This window comes from Dinoponera quadriceps, unplaced genomic scaffold (assembly GCF_001313825.1).
Source record: "Dinoponera quadriceps isolate SergipeBrazil2010 unplaced genomic scaffold, ASM131382v1 scaffold880, whole genome shotgun sequence".
Taxonomy (NCBI): domain Eukaryota; kingdom Metazoa; phylum Arthropoda; class Insecta; order Hymenoptera; family Formicidae; genus Dinoponera; species Dinoponera quadriceps.
In genome coordinates, this window is record NW_014555113.1 from 91911 (window position 1) to 112300 (window position 20390).

Here is a 20390-nt window from a genome sequence, read left to right on the forward strand (position 1 = left end):
CTTATGTACACAGTAAAAAATTTTTTTCTTGAAAAACGGTTCAACTTTATTTTAACATGGAGAATATGTTATAAATTGCACAAATATGTATTAAAAAGTACACAAATACGACGTTAAGGCATTCATCTTGGCAACGTATATTGACAAGGTGAATTTATTAATTTAATATTGTATTTCTGCATTTTTAACCTTTTTTTTTTGTCATATTAAAATAACACGAAATTTCAGTGGACCGTTTTTAATGTCAGAATTTTTTATCGTGCAATAAAAGATTTTTTGTGTTTAAATTGATCGTATTTCACACGTCCCAAATATTTCACAAAGTCCGCTCAAGATGTTAATTTAACACAAAGTGAATACGTTGAAGAATAATGCAAACATTATGTCAAAAACAAATGCAAAATTAATGCGTTAATCGACACTGAAGTACAAAATGTAATTGTTTCAACACTAGCACGTGTTGAATATCGACACAAAATATTGAGATAACATAGACACAATGTGTTGAATTAACATACGGGTGTGTTAGATATTAAACGCAAAAATTGAAAAAGGATCGATTGTAGCCCAAGTACAAAATCTTTTCTTTTACCGTGTAGATAACGCTTGTCCGTGAAGCACTGCATGTTGATTAACTTACGAATCGGACGTCATCGCCGTCGGATAATACAGCGCGGAACATAACTTCATTTGGTGCAGCGAAAGCGTGCCAATGTTCCTCGCATACCCTCTATATATCATCCATTCGTGTTATTAACGTGTTCATTATGTTCGAGAGACGCGTGCACGGTCGTATACATTTGGCGCAATTGTTACTCATTGACGAGGCCGGCCAATTTCCGCGATGTTGGAATATTTACGTTCGGTCAAATTATTGAATCCGCGCGCGCGCGGCGAAAGCATCGCGCGTTAATAAGAGTTAATTTCACCCGATGCGAAATTTATTCTTCGTCGTCGTCCCGTATGCGTGCGTGCTTGTGTGCGTAGTCTCCTTTTTCACGGAGCGATTAATAACAAAATACGTTAGGACGAAACCGCAACGAGTTATCGCGAATAACACTTGTCGCGCGTAATAACGCCGCCGCGACGATAATATTTTCCAATCCACCGCGCATTATCGTGCGCGCGCCTGTAAAGCGACTCTATCATTTAATAATCCGACGGAGCACGGCCGGCGCGGACAAATGACTCATGGTGTAACGCTGACCTACAGAAGCTCGTGTGATTCATAGCTTCCCGTTTACTTTTGCAAATTATCCGGACATTTCGCGCGCGATGCGATAAAACGAGATCGTCGTCGCTTCTTCTTTTCCAATTGGCGCGAAAATCATCTACCTCGGTCAGTTTTCCGGTGAAACTCGTTATTAACAGTGACGATTCTCGAAACTGCTCGGCCCGTCAGAGGCCGTAATTATTTCGCTCATATTTTTATTCGGAGAGCCGGTCTGTTTATTTCTCAATTTAAGATCAGTACCGTCACTTTTTTATTATTAACATAGGAATTATAGGCGCTGAAAGTACAGAAATGAAATCACTCATTCATTGATTTTACCAGCGCTGCCATCCAGCCACTTAATTCACCTTTTGTCACTTTTTTGACAGATCAGTAAAAAATTCATCATTGCCCAATATGAGTCACCGTAGTCACGTTTTTCCTGAGCCGCCGTTAAATTTGTAAAATATAGTTCTATACTTATATTCTTGTTGTTTAGTTCCGAAAGCGTGCTTGTATCATTCATGCCCATATATGGAAAAAAGGTGGTCTCAAATCAAGAATAGATATTCTCATGCATAAACAAGAATATTATAATATTCTTCGTAGATTTTTAGTCGTGTATTGAGCATTCAACTAATGCATCGATACAAATTCAATCGAATCAGAACGAAAAATCTTCAGCATCGTCCTCGCGATGAGATCGAATTTCGCGAGTTCGCTACGCGATCACGAGAGCAATCGGAGACAGTCGCTCATCGATCATCGATGCGAGCGAGATTTCCCAATTCCCGTTCGCGAGGCCGAAATGCGTAATGCTGCGACCCGTGGAGCGTGTGTGCGTGCGTGCGTGTACGTGTGTGTAGCGCGTATGTCTCTCTCAAACGTTTCGTTTCGCCCGAGAGAAAGAGAACGTCACGAGCGTGTTGTGTCTGTTTACAGAGTGTACGATGTTGGAAGGTGGACGTGCAGTGATCTGGCTCCTAGTATCAGCCCTTCGAGCTGCACGCCACCCGAACGATTCACGTACTAACCTAGTTGCACCTGTGTTTGAACCCACCAGTTGCAGGGTACTGCACCGTAACCCCATGACGCCTTTAACACATGGCCCGCCTAGAGAGTAAGTGTTTTTCTCTTTCACAATTCAGCAATGGTTGCGTCTATCTCTCCCCTTTCCCCTCTCTCTCTCTCTCCTTCGTGTATCTCGTCCGCTTGCGACACCGTGATTACCGCACACGTACACATATATAATACACACGCACACGAGGAACGAAACGATCGTCGGATCGCGTAAACGTACCGGAAACAAACTCAAGCTCCTTGGGGTTTACGGCGCGACGAGGCGGATTGTTTGCCGACGCGAGACAGTGGTCGATGCCCGTGGAGAAAGAGAGAGATTCGTCCGTTGTTGCGTTTCACCGCGTGTGTTGATCAATTCCTGGAATCGTTGTCGGCGGCGACCGCTCGCCCAGATGCTCTCTCTCTCTCTCTCTCGTAGTCTTCCGTTAATATTCCGGCTTACTGATCCATTTCTCCCGTGTTTCTTCCGTTGAGCAGCGACTAACACCGTAATTACGTCGCTGTACGCGACACCGTAAGATCGCAAGATCCATGAGAGCCGTGAGTAAGGTGACGTATATTCGACGTACAAAGACGTCGGGGGGGGAGGGATTCTCTGACGCCTGAAGCGCGTCTATACCCGTTTCAATTTCCGCGGTAAAAGAGGGTCTCTCCTCGAACGGACGCGGGGGAAGGGGGAGTAATTTAATCGCTGGCACATTCGCTGATTTCAGTACCGAGCATAGTGGTGTATAAAGGAAGCAGGTCGCAGGACCGACCTGGGAGTCCTACGGTGGTGGTGCGAGGAGGAATGCCCTCACTGCCATCCTCCAGGCAAGGCCTCGCCGTAAGTGGCTCCGGTGCACCTCACCAGAACGCCTCGGAGTCGGATATGATAGACGGGAATGCCAACCCCAACGTCGGCACCGCCCCCGCATCGAACTCGCTCCATCATCCCGCGCCTTCCTGCCCGCCCGACAAATCGGACACCGAGAGCAAGAACTTTCGCAACCGGGTGTGTGTACGCGTCCCCCGTAGTCGTAGTTGTCGATTGTTGCGCCGGGTCGCCCGGCGGATCGTGTTTGTCAACTCGTCGGGTTCTTCTCTCGCTCGGCTTCTCGCTCTCTGGAAGGACGCTTCGAGACGCGTCTCCTTCTCCCTTTTGCTTTCTCGGAGGAGAAGAAGTCCCGTGGAAGCGTGTCTTGAATCTTTCAGTGAGAGAGAATGCCGAGTTATCGGGCCGCCGTTAAGTTCGCGACGGTAGAGGCCAAGGAGAAATATCAAAAGTCGGGGATCACGTACGGTTCTCTCTCTCCTTTTTTTTTTTTTTTTATATCCACGTCCTTCGAGAGTCCACGGCGATACGATATTGAATAATAAACACGGGAGTTTAACGTATTTGTAACTCGGCAATCGATACTCGAGCGTGTGTGTACACACACATTACGCGTACGTGTGAAGAGGCGTCTGTGTGTGACGGACACGCCGTCGTCGTAGTCGATCGCGAAGCGACGAAGTTAAGAATCCTCCTGGCTGCTTGCAGACAAACACGAAACTGAAGTTGCTGGTCAGAAGCCATGCCATGAGAGAGTCGACGTCTCCCCCGCGGGAGCCGCACAACGGTCCACCGTCGCCGCACAGTCCGCAGTCGGCGGACGGCGAGAAGAAGATAGTGTGCAGCCTCTCGCCGAATCCCACCGGCGCCAAACTCAACAACAACGAGTCGATGTTCAACAGCAACCTCTGTCCCGCTCAATCCCCCAAGCAGATGCGCAACACGGCGACCTCGCCGACCTGCCGGGCACCGTCGCGAAATGGTAAGCTCTTCATCAGAGCTTCCCTCCCTTCCCGTTCCCTTCTCGATCCTCTCGATCATTTATCCGCCTCTTTCGTCGTGTCTTCGTCGTGTCTCTGCACTCTGTCGGTTCTGTTTGTCTGCCGTCTATTTATTATTTCATATAATCAACTTCATGATTCGCGTAATATCCAAATCTCTCTACTCGTGCTTAGCCCGGATCCACTATAGGCGTAGAAAGCCTTTAACCTTTTGCTCTAAGCGGTAAATTGTAACGTAATTTCTAGCAGATTTCTAGCGTTCGAAATATTACCCGGTGAGCACCAACTAACAGTGGCTACGTTTACACGGCAATGCTAATCCGGTTTAGTAACACAACCGTAGTTGGTGAACTCCAGCATTTGATTGGGATATATTTTGAGATCTGAAAGAGTATACCAATAGGATATCAGAGTTCACTAATTACGGTTGTTATTAAACCAGATTAACGTTACCGTGTGAACGTAGCCAGTAACATTATATCAATTGTTATAACTTGTCAGTCAACAATTTAAATACAATGTAACTTGCGTTGTATATAATAGTTTGTATATTACATTTTTGAGTGAGAAATTATAATATTGTTGTGATGTTACTATTAGTTAGTATTTAGTTTAGTTAGCAGACGTCGCAATTCCCAAGATTTAGACGTTATTGCGACTTTTGGCAGCGCAGGAAATGCCTTTTATCAGGGAAATTATGTTACATTTTATTGCTTAGAACAAAAGAGCTTACTACACTTGTTTCAGGTCCTGACTTGCTGTGCAAATGAGTACTTATAGCTCTTCTTCGCCTATGTTGAGAGCATTTAACGTTGTATCAAACAACACATATGTCGAAAAGATGACTCAAAGACGTCCGCAAAGACGTTTTATCTGAAAGATATCTACGGCATCTTAGGACATTCTAATGTTACCTGGGATCTCAATTTTCATTCTTTTCAGCACTTTCGTCACCACAGTGGCGCTTTATACACTACCAATTGCGTCTTGTATTCCTTCTTGTATGCCTGAAGAATTATTAGTCCCGAGATTGATTAAACCATCTATCTATCTATCTGTTTTCCCTCGGTCTCTCATTCGCACACATGCAAGATCGCAAGATCGGCGGAGCGTCGGAGACTCGCGTCGGTAATCGCGTACCGTCCGCTTTCTCTTTCCGCAGGTCAATCTAGTCCCTCTCAGGTACACTCACCAAAGAACATCACTTCTCCGACCAACGGCAATAAGTTGGAGAACCACCGCTCGAAGATCACGGGCACGAATATCATCCAGAAATGCAATAACTGCGTGAAGAACAATCAGAGCGACCGGCCGGGCCTGCTGCAGACCCCGGTGTCGCCGTCCAAGTCCGGCCAGGCGCTGCAGCACTCGCCGAAGAGCACGAATCTGGCGCCGAACGCGCAGAACAATCAGCACAAGTCCGAGCAACGCAGGCCGAACACCTTGAACATCTGTAACAACCAGTGCTCGGCGCAGTGCGGCAACACGCTCTCGGTGAGCAGGCCGGCCTCCAGGCACAAGCTGAGACACCAGAACTCCTCTCAGGGTAGCTACGACAGCGCGTCGCCATGCCTCTCACGCGGTACGTGATCGCCCGAACGATATCTCGTGCAGAGAAATGCTTGATCTTATGTATCTTCTGCCGATTTTTCTCCCTCGTATTTTCATCTCGTGCGAATAAATAAATACCGGCTGTGTCTATAGGTTCGAAGGCTCGGAAGAACCCCGTTCTTGTTTTCTTCACGGATTTATCGGTTTCTTTCCCAAGAGAAATTCGTTCGGAAAAATTCACGTCCGTTCGAAACGTCGGAAACGATCGAGCATTTTTTATCAGCGGCTGAGAAAGTTCTCTTCGATTCTTCGCGCGTTCCTCATTGACACGTTGAACGCCGGTCTCCGGTGATCCGTACTGCGATATCAGCGCCTCACGTTGAATTACGTATGAAGTTTGATTGATTGCATTTGGGAAAGTTAATTGCACGCCCAACGGGAAGCCGATGTGAAATGAAATGAGGGATGATATATATGCGTCTCGAATTACATTCATTTACCGTAACTTCGGGCAATCCGGGCGTTCGGGCAATCGACGCGAATGAACACGGCAAAGTCAACCCATTAATCTCGATTAGTTTCATCGGAGAGCCCGTTGAAAGCCGTCATTATTTCACAAACATTTTTAACCAGAGGATCGGTCCGTTTATTTCCCGGCCACTTTCCGAGCCACTCTCCGACATCGCTCGATTTTTTATCGAGATAAATATCCCGCCGGCCGGAGAAACGTTGAAATAAAATAACGAGTCAGTCGGGAGATTTCAGGCTCGATGAAGAAGAAGTAGAAGCGCGTCCCTTAGGTGGTGTTAATCGCGCCGACGTGTGCATTGCAGACAGCAGCACGGAGCTGTACACGGACAGCACCGGGATAGATCTGGAGCAGTTCATCGCGGAGACGATAAACCGCAATCAGAAGGACCGCACGGTGCTGTTGAAGATCGAGAAGGATCTGATCGAGTTCGCGAAGGACCGGCAGAAGGTGTCCCACAAATTCCCGAACATGTCGTCGTACAACAGGATGCTGGTTCATCGCGTGGCGGCTTACTTCGGCATGGAGCACAACGTGGACCAGTCGGGTCTGAGTGTCATCGTGACCAGGACGAAGAACATGCGGATACCGGACACTCGTTTCAAGGAGCACATCAGGGACGACCTGATCCTGTCGGAGGAGCCGCGGCGGAGCATTCTGAAGCGGGACTCGAGCTCGTTCGAGGACAGCTTCAACTTCAAATCGCCGGACCGGATGTCGGGCGACTATTGCCGGCGGAGCAAGAGCTTCGAGGAACGCGAGGAGGAGTACGAGCGCGCCAGACGGAGGATATTCAAGGACAGCAGCGGCGAGAGCAGCGAGGTCACCTCTTGGCCGTGGTCCTCGTCGGAAAGTTCGGACGCGTCGGCAAGGTATCGCTTGCTACACCCTTCGGATCACTTAATTAGGTAAAGCGACTTTCGCGTCCGCCTTCGTAATCGTCTTCACTATCGCGCGTAATAACGCACAATTTTCACCTGTTTCGATTCCCCCCTCGATGTCGACTGCCGTCAGCATGCACTGTTGGCAGCGGCCGTTCCGACGTTAGAAATCGCTCCGATGTTGTTAGAATGTTGGCTCACGGGTTGGTGTGGACGCGCACATTCCCGGGGAAAATGAGAAAAATACCGAAATGCCGGGAAAAAGGTGGGACAACGTCTCGAAGATTGATTATCCCGCGCGATCTCCCGAAATATTCCGGATTTCGCATCTTGCGAAGTGAGTTATTTCGCGAGAGACAACTTCTTCGTTCTCTCGCGATATTTCGGGAGAAAATCCGCTGTTCGGTGTTTCCGTGACTTGTTTTCGGGGATGTCATCCCGCTTTTCGCATTTCGGGATTTTCATTTTCCGGGATCACATGTGCGTGTCTACCGTTCACGTCGTAGTGCGAGCCGGTTGTTGGTCGCGCTAACAGTACGCCGTAACACGTCTCCAGGCAAAACCGGTTGCTGAAGGGCGAATCCTTCGACGGGAGGGACTCGTTCCGCGGCGCGGTGCTGCGCCCTTCCGTCTCCAAGTCCTTCAGCTTCGGCGGATACACCAAGGGCATGCTGTCGAGAGGGGATAGCGTCACGTCTACGCACAGCGCAGGAGCTCGCCTCATGAAGCAAGGTTCGTCCCTGCCCACCGTACAGAGCTGTCGGGACTCCCGGATCGTGATTCTAGAGCGATTTCTAGAGACGCGGTATTTCCGATACGCGGGCGATCCAGCGCAGAAACGAGTATCGCGTGCCGCAGGCTTAAAAGCTCGTCCAGGCGAACTTGCATAGCTGCATAATGCATATGCAGGAGGAAACTGAGCAATCGTGTGTCCGAAATGGAAGACATCCTTTTTAGCACGGATCGATTGGTTCCCTTATATGCATATGCAATACGCGATTATGCGAGTCTGTCTGGATAGACTTTTCGGGCCGGAGCATAGATTTCTGCATAATGCAAAGGGCATGAGAGAATCGGTCAATCAGAGTCCTTCATTTCCATCCTGATGGAAATAAGGTTCTCTAATGCTTCACACAGAAGTATCCGGTCTTAATATTCACGTAGAGTGACGGCGTCCTTCACCGCGTGAATCACAATGCAGAAATCCCACGATCTGGCAGCTCCACACCCGCGTCTCGATTTCCCCGACTCGTCGCCCGGTTTTTCCGAGCCCCTTCCGAGTCTCACCTTGATTCGATGCCGCAGATTCGGGGGCTAGTATGTGTTCACGCTTGAGTCCATCGAGCAGCGGCTACAAGTCGCAGAGCCAACGCAGCGACGCGACGATATCACCTTCTCCGTCGCCCTCCCCCGTGGCCGCCATGACGTGCAGCCATACTCAAGTATCTAGTCAAGACTTGGCGTCGCCGGAGTCGAACGGCCAGCAGACGGTGATGTGGGCGGTCACCAGTATATCCAGCGTGCCGCCCGGCAGCATCATCATAAACCCGCAGACCAACCAGCCGTACACGAACGCGGACGGCAGCATCTACCGCTTCGACCCGGACAACCCGCCCAAGTTTTTCACGATCGAGAACGAGAACGGTCACGCCTCGAACCCCTCGTCCAACTCGGTGAACAAGCACGCGGAGCTGACCACCACCGTCGAGCCGTCCAGAACGACGAACAGCTCGTGCAAGAACGACGGCAAGAAGCAGCGTTCGCAGTCGAAGAGCAACGCCGCCAGCAACGCGCCAACAACCGTCACCCAAGTGACGAACAGTGCGACGTCGCCGAGTCTGCCGTTCACGCCGCCGCCGCCGCCCCCGCCTCCTCCGCAGAACCCACCCATTCCGCAGCAACCGCCGCCGCAACCGCAGCAAAGTCTAGTCAAATCGTCATCAACGGTGCAGACGTGTAGTCATAACCAAACGGCTCAACCGTACGCGACCTATGTACCTACCTCAGAACCGTACAACCAAGGTGTCTATCCGCCTCCCATGGGGCAACCGACTGTGATGATGGCGCCTCATCCGACTCAGGGTCAAGCAAGCGTACAGAACGGCGGCCAAGGCGAGGTTCTCTTCAATCAGAATCAGATCTATGCCAATTACGCGGTACCGGTGCACCAAGGACCGGTACCACAGTCAGGGGTGAGCATCTCTGTTAGCTTCGTGATAATCTTTGCCGGACCCGATTAGAAGGACACTTCAATCTTTCCTTTCTTTTCAATGATACGAGGAAATGTTTAAGGGCACAATTTTTTTGGATGGTTTCGAAAAAGAGGAACACCACGGGAGGAAACATTTTTTTACGATCATTTTTTTTTTTATTCTAAGACTTGCAAACGGGTAGAGGGGATCTGTGATGAGGAAGGGGGGAGGGCTGTGGAACGTCATATTCGAGGGCATGTGAATATGGATTTGCGTGATTATTCACTTTGTTTGCATGCGTGACAGATTTGGTTACATTTAGCGAAGATTTTCGAGTATTGACACGGTTCAAGTTTTATGTTTAATATTGTTTCTCGAGAAACCTTTAGCTGTTGATAACGTCGAGAGAACCGATGTGACGATCAGTAACGTTTCTTAGGACGTGGCCGAGTTGTCCGGCTATTTCCTGGGGATGAACATCTACGATCAGCGCGGCGGCGGGGAGAATCACTCGTCACCGCCGCACTCGTATCCGCAACCTCCGCCATCCACGAATCAGACCGTGCAGAACGTGCAGACGGTGCAGCCGAATTACTGGCAACCACCGCCGAATCAAATGCCGGTGAGTTATCGGGGGAAATTCGGGAAGCAGGAAGGTGAGAATGTGCGCTCTTCTACAGCGGCAGGCGAATTCCTTCCAGCCCCAGCAGACGATGTACTTCGTGCCACCGCCCGGAACGACGATCTCCGTCGGCCAGAATCCGGGTGACAGGCAGCAGCTGCACCAACAGCAGAGGTTCCCGACGAATTACTCCTTCAACGCGCAAACGATGACTCCTCCGAGCCAAGCGAATTGTACGTTACGCTCTCGAGAGGCGCACGTTGCGTCTCTCCTCACTCTTATTTTATAGTACAAGTAATATTAGTGATATAAGTCGCATAGTATAAATACTTATACAGTGTCCTATTTTTGAAAATATGGTTTAATATATAAGAAATATTATTTTAGAAAAAATGTTTCGAACAATTTAGGGTTTAAGAGCGACATTAATTAACAATTAAAGAGCGACATAAGTTGTCAATAATTCAAAGTCAATCCAGCGATGTTTTTTTTTATATATATATTTAAGTATATATATATTTTTTAATGAGATATCTTGCATACTTACATAAGTACTTTTATCTAATTTGTATAAATACGTATATATAACTTATATAAATATTTATATATAACTCATATTGTACTTATATATAAATATTGATACGTAACCCAGATGACATTAAAGTCACGGTCTATAATAGTATTTTGAGCCTTAAGAAATTGACCGACCGCAGTCGGTTATTCCTCTCACGATTTCACCGTGATTGCTCAATAACTTAAGGCTTAAAACACCTATTGTTTGTTGTAGACCGGGTCTAAGACGCCGTAAAGACGTCTTTTAGATATACGTGTTATTCGGAAACTTATATAGCACTTATGTACAAGTACTTATACATAACATAAGTAAGTACTTCCATGATACTACAGTGTAAGTATTGTATAAGACTTATACGATTATTGTGTCTTTCAGCTAATTACGTGGGCAGTTATCCGGTACCTTACAATTCCGTGCCGGCGGTAACCCCGTCACCGGGCGACTATACGTATCAACCTCCGGTCCATATGGTTCCTACGTATTATCCGCCGGGACAACCAGCGGCGATGCAACCACCGCCTGTGATGTACCGAGTACCAACACCACCGAACACACCGACGTCCAATCAGGTAATCGCCGTTGATCTGCCGTGACATCGCGCCGCGTCTACGGGCCAACGGTGAGCTAACGAGCCGCGTTATCGATCGTTAACAGATACCCGGTATGCCGCTGATGTATGTCAACTCGAGCAGCTACGCACCGCCGGTAATGTCCGGCGGCACGTTTGGACACCACCAGGTCGCTCACAATGGCACGTCCCCGGCGCCGCCCAGCGCGTACATGGCATCCACGCTGGTTCCCAATCTCGTCTTCAGACAAAACGTTCCTGTGAGTGAACGTCAGCTAGTCGTCGACTTACAGGAGACTCCATTAATCCCCTTTAAGCCCCAATCATCGCAATCGTGATTGCGGGCTTCGTATAAGGAAAATATTTTTGTGTGAATTTTCCCGAAGATTTTAAGATAGTTTTTCAAAGGAAAATAGCACTTAGGGGTAGTGTTTACAATGCTAGATCTCAGACCGAGATCTAGCATTTATGTTGACAGATACTTGAAAGGTATTAGAACGTTAGTAAATTTCTAGTAATTTCTTGATCATTTTTACATCCGGCCGATAACTTTCTTTTGGTCTCAAATCTAGGCCAGTATTCCGAATTCTCTTTTATCGATAAAAGTTCCTCCGAAAGCGGCTTAAGCAGGGTCTACAATGAGAATTTAAGACGTAAGTACTTAAATTCTCATGAAAGACCCCGTTTTAAGAACCGCCCGATTGATCGAGTAGTCACATTTAAGGCATTTTTATTGAGGAAAGAAAGTTTCGCAGATACTACTCTTTACAAAAAGTTTCCAAGTAAAAGATTTCTTGGGTTTTAATGTTGCAGTTCTGTTCTGCAAGCGTAGCGACGTCTAACATTTCCAATCAGATGCATCATTTCTGAACATTTGCGCGTCACGACTGTCGTTTCGAAGCGTCTCGTTGCCGATTCGCCGAATAACCAACATGATGCCTGAATGTTCAGGCATAATGTGCCCGATTGTACATTTACGATGTCACTATACCCTAGAAAATAGGACTGCAACGATGGAGTCTTCTATAACTCGTGTGAAGCTCTCGTTGATGAAAGGTGTTGGCCGGTCGACAGGTCGTTCCCGGTGTTCGAGCGACGACGCCAGGTAACTCCCAGAGAGCGAGTCGGTCGCCGACTCCGGCGCATGAGCTCTTCGGAGGTGGGAACGGGGACAGAAGCGCACAACCACAACCGCGTTACCCACTGCCAATGTATCAGGGTGTCCATATCGTGCCAGGTATTGATCTTTCTCTCGGGATCCTCCATCCGTTTCGTCGTGGAGGTCGTTTCTAAACGAATAATTCTCACTGTAGGGGATATGAGATTGATGCATCCTGGCGTACCAACCAATTCGCGGTTGCAGTATGCACCAGTATCATCACCGCCTGTTGTTCAAGGCTGCCCACGGCCGTACAGGCCGCCTTCGTATTCATCTAACACCTCGGGAGGCGGCACTCCGACTTCCTTCGACGGCAGAAATCCGAAGATCCGCAAACAGAGGTAGTCTCAGAGTTCCCATCACACTTCGAGCGTTTGGTATGTAAACGTCGTCCCGCTGTTACCGGTGAAATTCATGCGCTTCCTATCGATCCCGTCCAGGTCCAAAGTAGCCACCTTACCACCGACCGGCGCGCGGCCCAACCTCTATCAGACGCCCTCCGTGCCGTCGCTCGCGTCGAACGTGCCCAAGGACATCAGAGAAGGTATGAAATCGGGTACTGGCGGTACCAGGCGCGCTATAGAGACGGATAAATGATATTCGATGTTCGCTCTCAGTACGTCGCTTAAGATTTTTCGTTCACCTTCTTTCCGCTTTCGTTTCTGCTTATGAAGGTTCTCAAGTGTAACACGATTTTGACACATTCTTGTCTCCCCCTTAAAAGCGATACCTATGGAAGACAGTATGATATAAGGTACAGAACTTGATAAGTATAAAATACCACACAGGACATACACACACACACACACACACAGAGTGTCTTCTCCGTACGGTAGGGGCTTCTTCACGCGCATTGGTTCGTTTTTTTTTTTTTTTTCGACGTTTTTGCGGTTTTCTTTTCTCACACACGTGCTGGAAAGTGATTCCCCTACTTGACGCGCAAAACTCCATACACGAGCGAAAATGTGCGTGATGAACGCGTCGGATTGGAAATCACACTTTCCATTCCCTCGAGCTGTTGTTGCGGAGAGAAATGCGACAGCGTCGGCGAAACTTGCGAATCCGGAAGTCGCGCGTAATTTCATCGAAAAGAGAAAGATACTTTTACACCGCACATCTGTATACGTCATTGTTGCACCGTACGTGTTATGACAGCTGCTCGACGCGCACACGGGACATGATATTACTTCGGTCCGCCGGGGAAACGTTCTAATTCACACGCATGTATCCAGTCCTTGTAAATCTAATTGACATCGCGTTAGTTCACATATTGCATTTTATACTTACATAATTATATTATATAAATTATTTATATTTTATATTTATCACACATGTATTTATATTTTTATAACTTTATATACAGAGTGGGGAGATTTAATTTGAGACATCTTAACGTAACGAAAATAAAGCAAAATAGGAAGAAATGTTTCAGATAAAAGGTTTGGGATTTGGAAGATATTTCGGTGACCTTGACCTCACGAGCTTTATCCGTGTTGAGCTGGGATCATTTTGTATATAGAAGATATTTTATCCAAAGATTTACGTATAAAATATTGTAAGCAAGGAACGTTATTGCAAAACTCGAGAACGTTTCCTCGTGATTTACATTTCGCCACGACGACACTGAATGTCTTCCGTGCGCACTCTTGATATCTTACCACACGACACTTGTGTGATACCACATCTCTCATTGCTTGACAGACGCACTCGAGCCGACGAGACACGAACACACGCGACAGTATCACTCAATCGGGTTCACGCCGGTGTTCACACCGTTGCTTCCTCTCACATCGGTCACAACAAACCGTGTGTACGTGGCTGTGCAGTATTCGCTGTATGGATTATCCTTCCTTACGAGACATGTTTTGCTTGTTACGTGTAAAGCTTCTTCTGATGAGTTTGCGTGCGAGCATTTTTCGTTCGACGATGTCCGTTTGATTTGCGGCCGGAACGTTTCCTCCGTGTTACACGTCGACGGTTGGCGAAGAGCGACTCTGCGACTCCAGTCTGAACGGTGACGCTTCCTTGCAGGAACGGTGAAGGTGACAATCACCCGTCGGAACCAGTTGGTACAGTACTGAGGGGGCGAGAAGGGGGACGAGAGCGGCGGGAAGATACGCGTAACATCGCCGGTGCAGCGCGAATTCGGCACCCTCGCAGCCGAGGTGATGAAGAACCGGACTCGGCGGACCCACTTTACCGTCAGACACACGAGTACTACACGCTGCATATTAATTGTTATCCTAAATTAATTCAAGAGAGTCACAGAGCCGCCACGCGGCCCGAAGCGAGGGAATGAGCGAATAAGGATAGCGTCTCTGTGACGCGCGTACGTATGGGAAATAAGTGGTGAGAGGAGGCGAGATAGTACACACACACACACACACACACACACACACACACACACACACATGCCGTAACGCGGATTTCTTTTACCGTCTTTCCGCGAGAACGCGAGAGGAACGAGGAGCGAAATTCGAAAATCCTTTTTCAAACATGAAATCCACGCAGTCACGCTCGATCAAGTCTGAATTTACCATGACAAGAAGGGCGAGAGGAGCGAAAAGGCGGGAATGATAATTCAGAGGAAGGAGAGAAGAGAATAAAAGAGAAAAAAGAGAAAATGATTATTATACGTGCGCGAGTTCCGTAAAGAGAACGAACGAACGAACCAGTGGTGTACCGAATAGTTACGGGAGAAAAGATTTTAATTACTATTACGATTATTATATATATATATATATAATACTTGAAGATATTTTAACTGCGGTTTTACAGATACTATATGAATGTGAGATTTACATTTAAGAAGCATTACCTCTAAGATCAGAGCAAACACTCAACACACAAACCCACACGGCAGACGTATATATACGAATTTCCCGGTGGGAAGTCACGGTTATCGCGTCGACAATTTTTCCGATACTCCTTCACCGGATGATTAAAAGTAATAATGGAAAAAATAACAAACAGGAGAAAAAAAACTACACACTTTACTGAGTACGTTTACAAAAAGGGGAATCTCACAAACCCGAGTTTCCTGGAAATCGGTGTCGATCGTTCCCCCCCGAAGGGAACTGTTCCACCACCTGATCTACCTACCTACCAATCTACCTACCTACCGATCTATCTATACCCGCTGATTTTGATACGCGCTGCCATCGCATCGGTCAACGAACATTGCGTTAACGTCTCATCGCTGCCCGTTTCGAGTCCATTTTGAACGAAGTTATTTGCTACCTCATCGTGAATATCTATATACGAAAATTCTAAAAGTTGCCGCGCGCGTTGACGATGCCGCACACGTTCATTCGTACACACACACATACACATACACACATACAACATCAACTCTCTCTCTTCTACGCTTCTCTATCCGAACACGTGTCTCTATTGTACGCGAGCGATAGGTCACTTTTACGCACCACGAAGAAAAGTTTACATCTGATTTCTATGAAAAAGACGTATACTCGAGAATTTTTATTATGTTTTATCGAAAAAATCGATACGGAAAAAAAACTATACATACGTACACATACGACGCGGCGTCGATACATGCCGCGTGTAAGGACGAAAGCGGGTAACGATACGATTATATTCGAAAAGAGGAGGAGGGGGGAGGAAGGAGGAAGAGGAGACAAAGATACGCTCGGATCTAAACGTTTTTAACACTCACACGACGTTCTCTCTAAGGTTCAAAGTAGACACGTCTAATCGGGACACAACAACCCTATCCTATCGTCGCGAGTTCCAAATGAGTTATAAGCAGTGTGTGTGTGCGTAACTGACCATAAGTTAAGTAAATATGTAAACGGTATTCAGTACACGGTCTCTGTGTCTCTAGTTTTGAGCGGTAGTTAAGTAGCGTAAAGCCATCACAGTCTCCTGATTCCACGTGAAACGAACCACCACCGATATTACCCGGTACTCTCTCTCTCGTGGAGAAAGATCATCGACGATCATTATTACGTATCGACTTCTCTCCTTCACGGGGAAAAAAAGGATTGGTCGAATCGACGCAACGTGACGTGACTTGGCGCGTTTCCCAGGCAGGAGAAACGGAATTTCCACTTCTTTATTTCGTATCATCGAACATTACGTTTGGATGGTTCAAACTCATTAATCGTTTCGACATGCTAGCAGATGAATTATCTCATTTTACTCATCTCTTTCACATGTCTCAAAGCTTAGAAACAAATTAAGTTTGTTATTCGTAGAAACGTAGGTAAAAGTACCAACGCCTAAACATTCTTATTGTTTTGGTCTTCGAGTGCGAACGTTTAAACTTTCAATAGAGTAATAGACATATATATTGAGTTTACAACATATATATATATATATATTCTATGTTGAATGTTTAAATATTACAAGCATTTAAAGACCACAAAATAATAAAAACGTCCAGAATTAGGAATTTGTCCAGGCGTTGATATCTTCGATCTCAGGTTTGGTTGCCTTAGATCTTTTTTGCTATCCCCATCGTCACTTTATGTACTTTTCTTTCTATCATCCTCCCTTATTTATTTATTTTAAAAAAGGATTTTTCCCCGTTTATGCTATAAATAAGTAAATAAAATTTCCGAATTCGTAAGAGCCGGAAATTCCGTTTCCTCTACGCCGACACGCGCCAAGTAACGCCACGTCACGCGACTTCCACCGATCTTTCCTTCCGTGTGTTCGATTCGTACACCGTGTGACTAATTTCGGCGACTTCTTTGTTTCTCCTTTCGGATCCAAATCGGCAAATCCGCTTCGAGATATATCCGGCCGATATACCCGACTTTCACCAATCACCGTCGAGTAATTCGTCTTCCAGTAAGCGCAGCACACTTCGCGCAACAACTCTCACGAGTGTCCCTTTTCCGTTAACCCTTCGGTCACGCGACAGACGTACTTCTCGCGCACGCACAGATACACACACACACACACGCACGTACAACACACACCGTTCCAACGAAATAGAAGCGTACACGCGATTATCATGCAACAGCTGTAGCGGTGATGGTGACACGCGGTCCGTGGTTAATTAATAACGTCTCAGTCTGTGAAAAAACAAAAGAAAAAAAACTATTGTAGGCGAAGCAACGCGGGCGCGCCTCGCACCGTCGAGGAACCACCACCACCACCGCGGTTGGTGCGTGTCGTTTTACTTTTGCGGGCCGACGCCGCGAGAACCTGTGCACTCCCTCTCTTTCACGCGTAGATAGAGCGTAGAAGATCGCAAGAAAAAAAATAATATATACTAGCTAGGTATCCTCATACACGCGCGCGCACGCGACACACACACATACACACACCCACACACCATCAGTCGTTATTTTTCGTAGAAGGTAGTGAGAACACGACGGGATCGCGCGAGAGCTGCCCACGTTGCTCCGCGACACACAAAAACCAAGTGGAATCCATCCAGAAGCTTCGCTTACGGTGATTGTACTTCAGAACGTAGGTGAAGGTGTGCCTATCTTTTTATGACACAGTTTAAGTAAGCGAGAGAGGAGGAACAAACGCGCGCGCTCGCTCGTACGGAAATTTTTACCCGCCCTCGGCCGGGTAACGTAAAAGCTGACCATGACGGGGGGGNGGGGGGGGGGGAATAGAAGAAAGAAGCTCGGAGGGTGAGGTGCGCGCGCGTGACAAGGATTTTAATCTCGTTATAGGCTTTAAAAAACTAGAGGAACGAGGAGGGAACGAAAGAGACCTGATCGCAGATAACTAAAGCGAGAAGTTATAAGTAAACACACACACACACACACACACACAGTCACACACGTACATACTCGATTATAAAGAGATGGGCGCACAAAAGCATAGTATTTAACTGTACCTAAGAAAAAAAAAACGTCGTCGTAGTGATTAAAGAAGATGAAGAAGAAGATGAAAAAGAAAAAAATAATCGTACCTATTAAAAAGAGCAGTTCACGCATCTCCTTAAGATAAATAACGATAAGCGAGAAGAGAAGGAGGAGGAAGAAGAAAATGAAGAAGAAGGAGGAGAAGACGATGTGAGGAGGAATAGATGACCGGAAGGGGAGAAAAAAAGAACCTACATCGGCCGCCAACGGAACCGCCACCAAGTATCGTCCGACACCCTCACGGCACCACATATATTATATATTTTGTAAGCGATCGCGATTATATTCATGTGATTTACCGACTATTTCTACGATGACCGGTTTGAAGGAGGGGGGGGGTGGAAGGGGGAATCGTACCAGAGGGTGTGATAGATTATACGTGTATGTGCGCGGGCGTGTTTGTACAGTGTACGATAATATAATTTCGCGCGGACGTTACTTGTTAGGCCGTCGCTTCTTTACGTGCGATAGCTAAAACGATACTAGACGAACCAAAAATGCAACACTCATTCACACACACACACACAGACGGCAAGCGAATGATCGCGTATACTCATTTCCCGTTTCGTTGGTATGCTTTTCCCGCGCATTCGACACACCTGTTCGCCGTCGCGCCGTACGATGACTGCGCGTTCGCACGTTTTCACGCGGATTCGAACGGTAATCGCTGGTTTGCGCTCGTGGATCTGCTTGATCTTCGCGAGATGAGATATCACGACACGATTGTCAATTGTTATTCTAATCGACCTTCTAATCGTCGCTCGCTCGCGGCGTTTGCACAGCGGATTTCGTTACCGAGAGGAGCGGAGGAGGGAGGCGCGCGGCGGTAGGTGCGGCGAATCGTGCGATCAACCTGGTCGCTCGACTGATTTTTTGTCATTTCCCCGGAATATTCTAAAGAGATCCTCGTGAGATGCGAAGAGAAAAGCGCGCGCGAGAGGCGGTCGAGATCGGCTCTCGCCTTAAAAAAAAGAGAATCCTAAGAGTACGAGAACGCGATGAAGAGCGGAGGAGAACGGGTATTATAAGTGTCGTGAAACTTGCAAGACCTCATCAATTCGTTTCCTACTATTTTTGTATGCGACCGTAAGGCGATTGTTAGCGGCGAGCAATAAATCGACGAGTCGACACGGCGTGGCGCAGGAAGCGAGAAGGAGCGAGCCTTCCGCGAGGAAGAGGCCCGTGCATGTCGGACTGGACGCTGGAAATTAAATCTTTGACGATTAGAGCTCGACCAATGAGAATTAAACAGGTCGAGGTCGATGTTGATAGGCTCGTTGAATTCGAATCTCGAATGTGCAATCTGTAGTCCCAATAAACGCCGACCAAAAATATTAATATTATATAATTTCCCACTTTTTCAACGGTACGTAACTGTTTTATATATATAAAAGCTGATATATATACGCAGTAAACGTCAACTAATAACATAACATCAATGTTGTAATTACTACATTGTTGAGTTGGAAATTGTAACATTGATGTTATGTTAGCGTTAATTGGTATTTACTGGATATATGTTACATTGCATTTACACTATTGGACGCGTTCCGAGATCTTAGAATAGAATCCGACCGATGGAGTAGCATTTGATTGACCGATCAGGACGAAAAAGAAACAAGGATCTCTCTATCACGATTGGTTACTTAAATGCTACTCCGCTCGTCAAGTAGGATTTCGAAACGCAACCACCGAGGGAAATTAGCGAGACGCTATCTAGTGATAAATCACGACATTGGCGTTATTTCCCACTGAACGGTGTAAGTGCAACGAATGCTGGTATGTGTAACAGCCGCACCATTGGGAGTGGGAAGTCAGGACGTTTGAACGTTTTAATATTACTCGGTGTTTACTGGGATCTTTGACATCCCGCCTGATACGCGGACGCGAAGTCGATTCTCTCACGGCTCTCGTCCTTCCGATCCGTCCGGTCGGCTCACGAGCGCGCATCCTTCGAGGATCCGCGTCCTCAGCGACAGCTGAATCACACACACACACACACAAACACACCTGTTCTGTATAACGAGAGCAATCCTGTACGTTTCAGCCGCGCGCTCGCGGACATCGTCTAGACCATTCGCGGCAGAACAAAAAAAAGAAAACGAAGAAGCGGAACGCCGTTTCCCCGCGTGCACTCATCATCCGCTCATTCATCGTTGCGTACGGCTTGAGATAATAGTACACGGCGCATAATAGGGCAATGCGTAATAGAAGCGAGCTGTCGAGCGGGGATGACGCGTTACAGGAACGCGAAGTGTGTCACCTTGCCGTCTAAGCATATCTTTTCGCCGCTACTTGCGTTTCGTAGACCGCGCAGCCGAGCGAGTCTGAAAAGCACGGTGGATATGCTTGAC

At 47.2% G+C, this 20390-nt stretch overlaps 1 protein-coding gene across 11 annotated transcripts in view; it reads left to right on the top strand.

Annotated features, from left to right (window-relative positions):
* The window catches only part of LOC106743010 (cAMP-regulated phosphoprotein 21), a 47228-nt gene extending 27095 nt beyond the window's left edge, over positions 1–20133 (top strand). For 4 of the 11 annotated variants that reach the window (XM_014616448.1, XM_014616451.1, XM_014616450.1 and 1 more), the window contains exons 2-16: positions 2156–2333; positions 3007–3287; positions 3816–4089; positions 5271–5690; positions 6493–7096; positions 7626–7801; positions 8375–9261; positions 9701–9883; positions 9942–10116; positions 10833–11026; positions 11112–11285; positions 12100–12262; positions 12339–12525; positions 12625–12728; positions 14216–20133. In XM_014616448.1, the coding sequence (XP_014471934.1) occupies positions 2318–2333; positions 3007–3287; positions 3816–4089; positions 5271–5690; positions 6493–7096; positions 7626–7801; positions 8375–9261; positions 9701–9883; positions 9942–10116; positions 10833–11026; positions 11112–11285; positions 12100–12262; positions 12339–12525; positions 12625–12728; positions 14216–14265 (3888 nt within the window). In that variant the 5' untranslated portion in view covers positions 2156–2317 and the 3' untranslated portion in view covers positions 14266–20133. Of the gene's footprint in view, positions 1–2155; positions 2334–2619; positions 2843–3006; positions 3288–3815; positions 4090–5270; positions 5691–6492; positions 7097–7625; positions 7802–8374; positions 9262–9700; positions 9884–9941; positions 10117–10832; positions 11027–11111; positions 11286–12099; positions 12263–12338; positions 12562–12624; positions 12729–12908; positions 12939–14215 lie in introns of those variants that run through there. The other 7 variants (XM_014616453.1, XM_014616452.1, XM_014616454.1 and 4 more) reach the window with 7 other exon arrangements.
* The last annotated feature ends 257 nt before the right edge of the window (positions 20134–20390 follow it).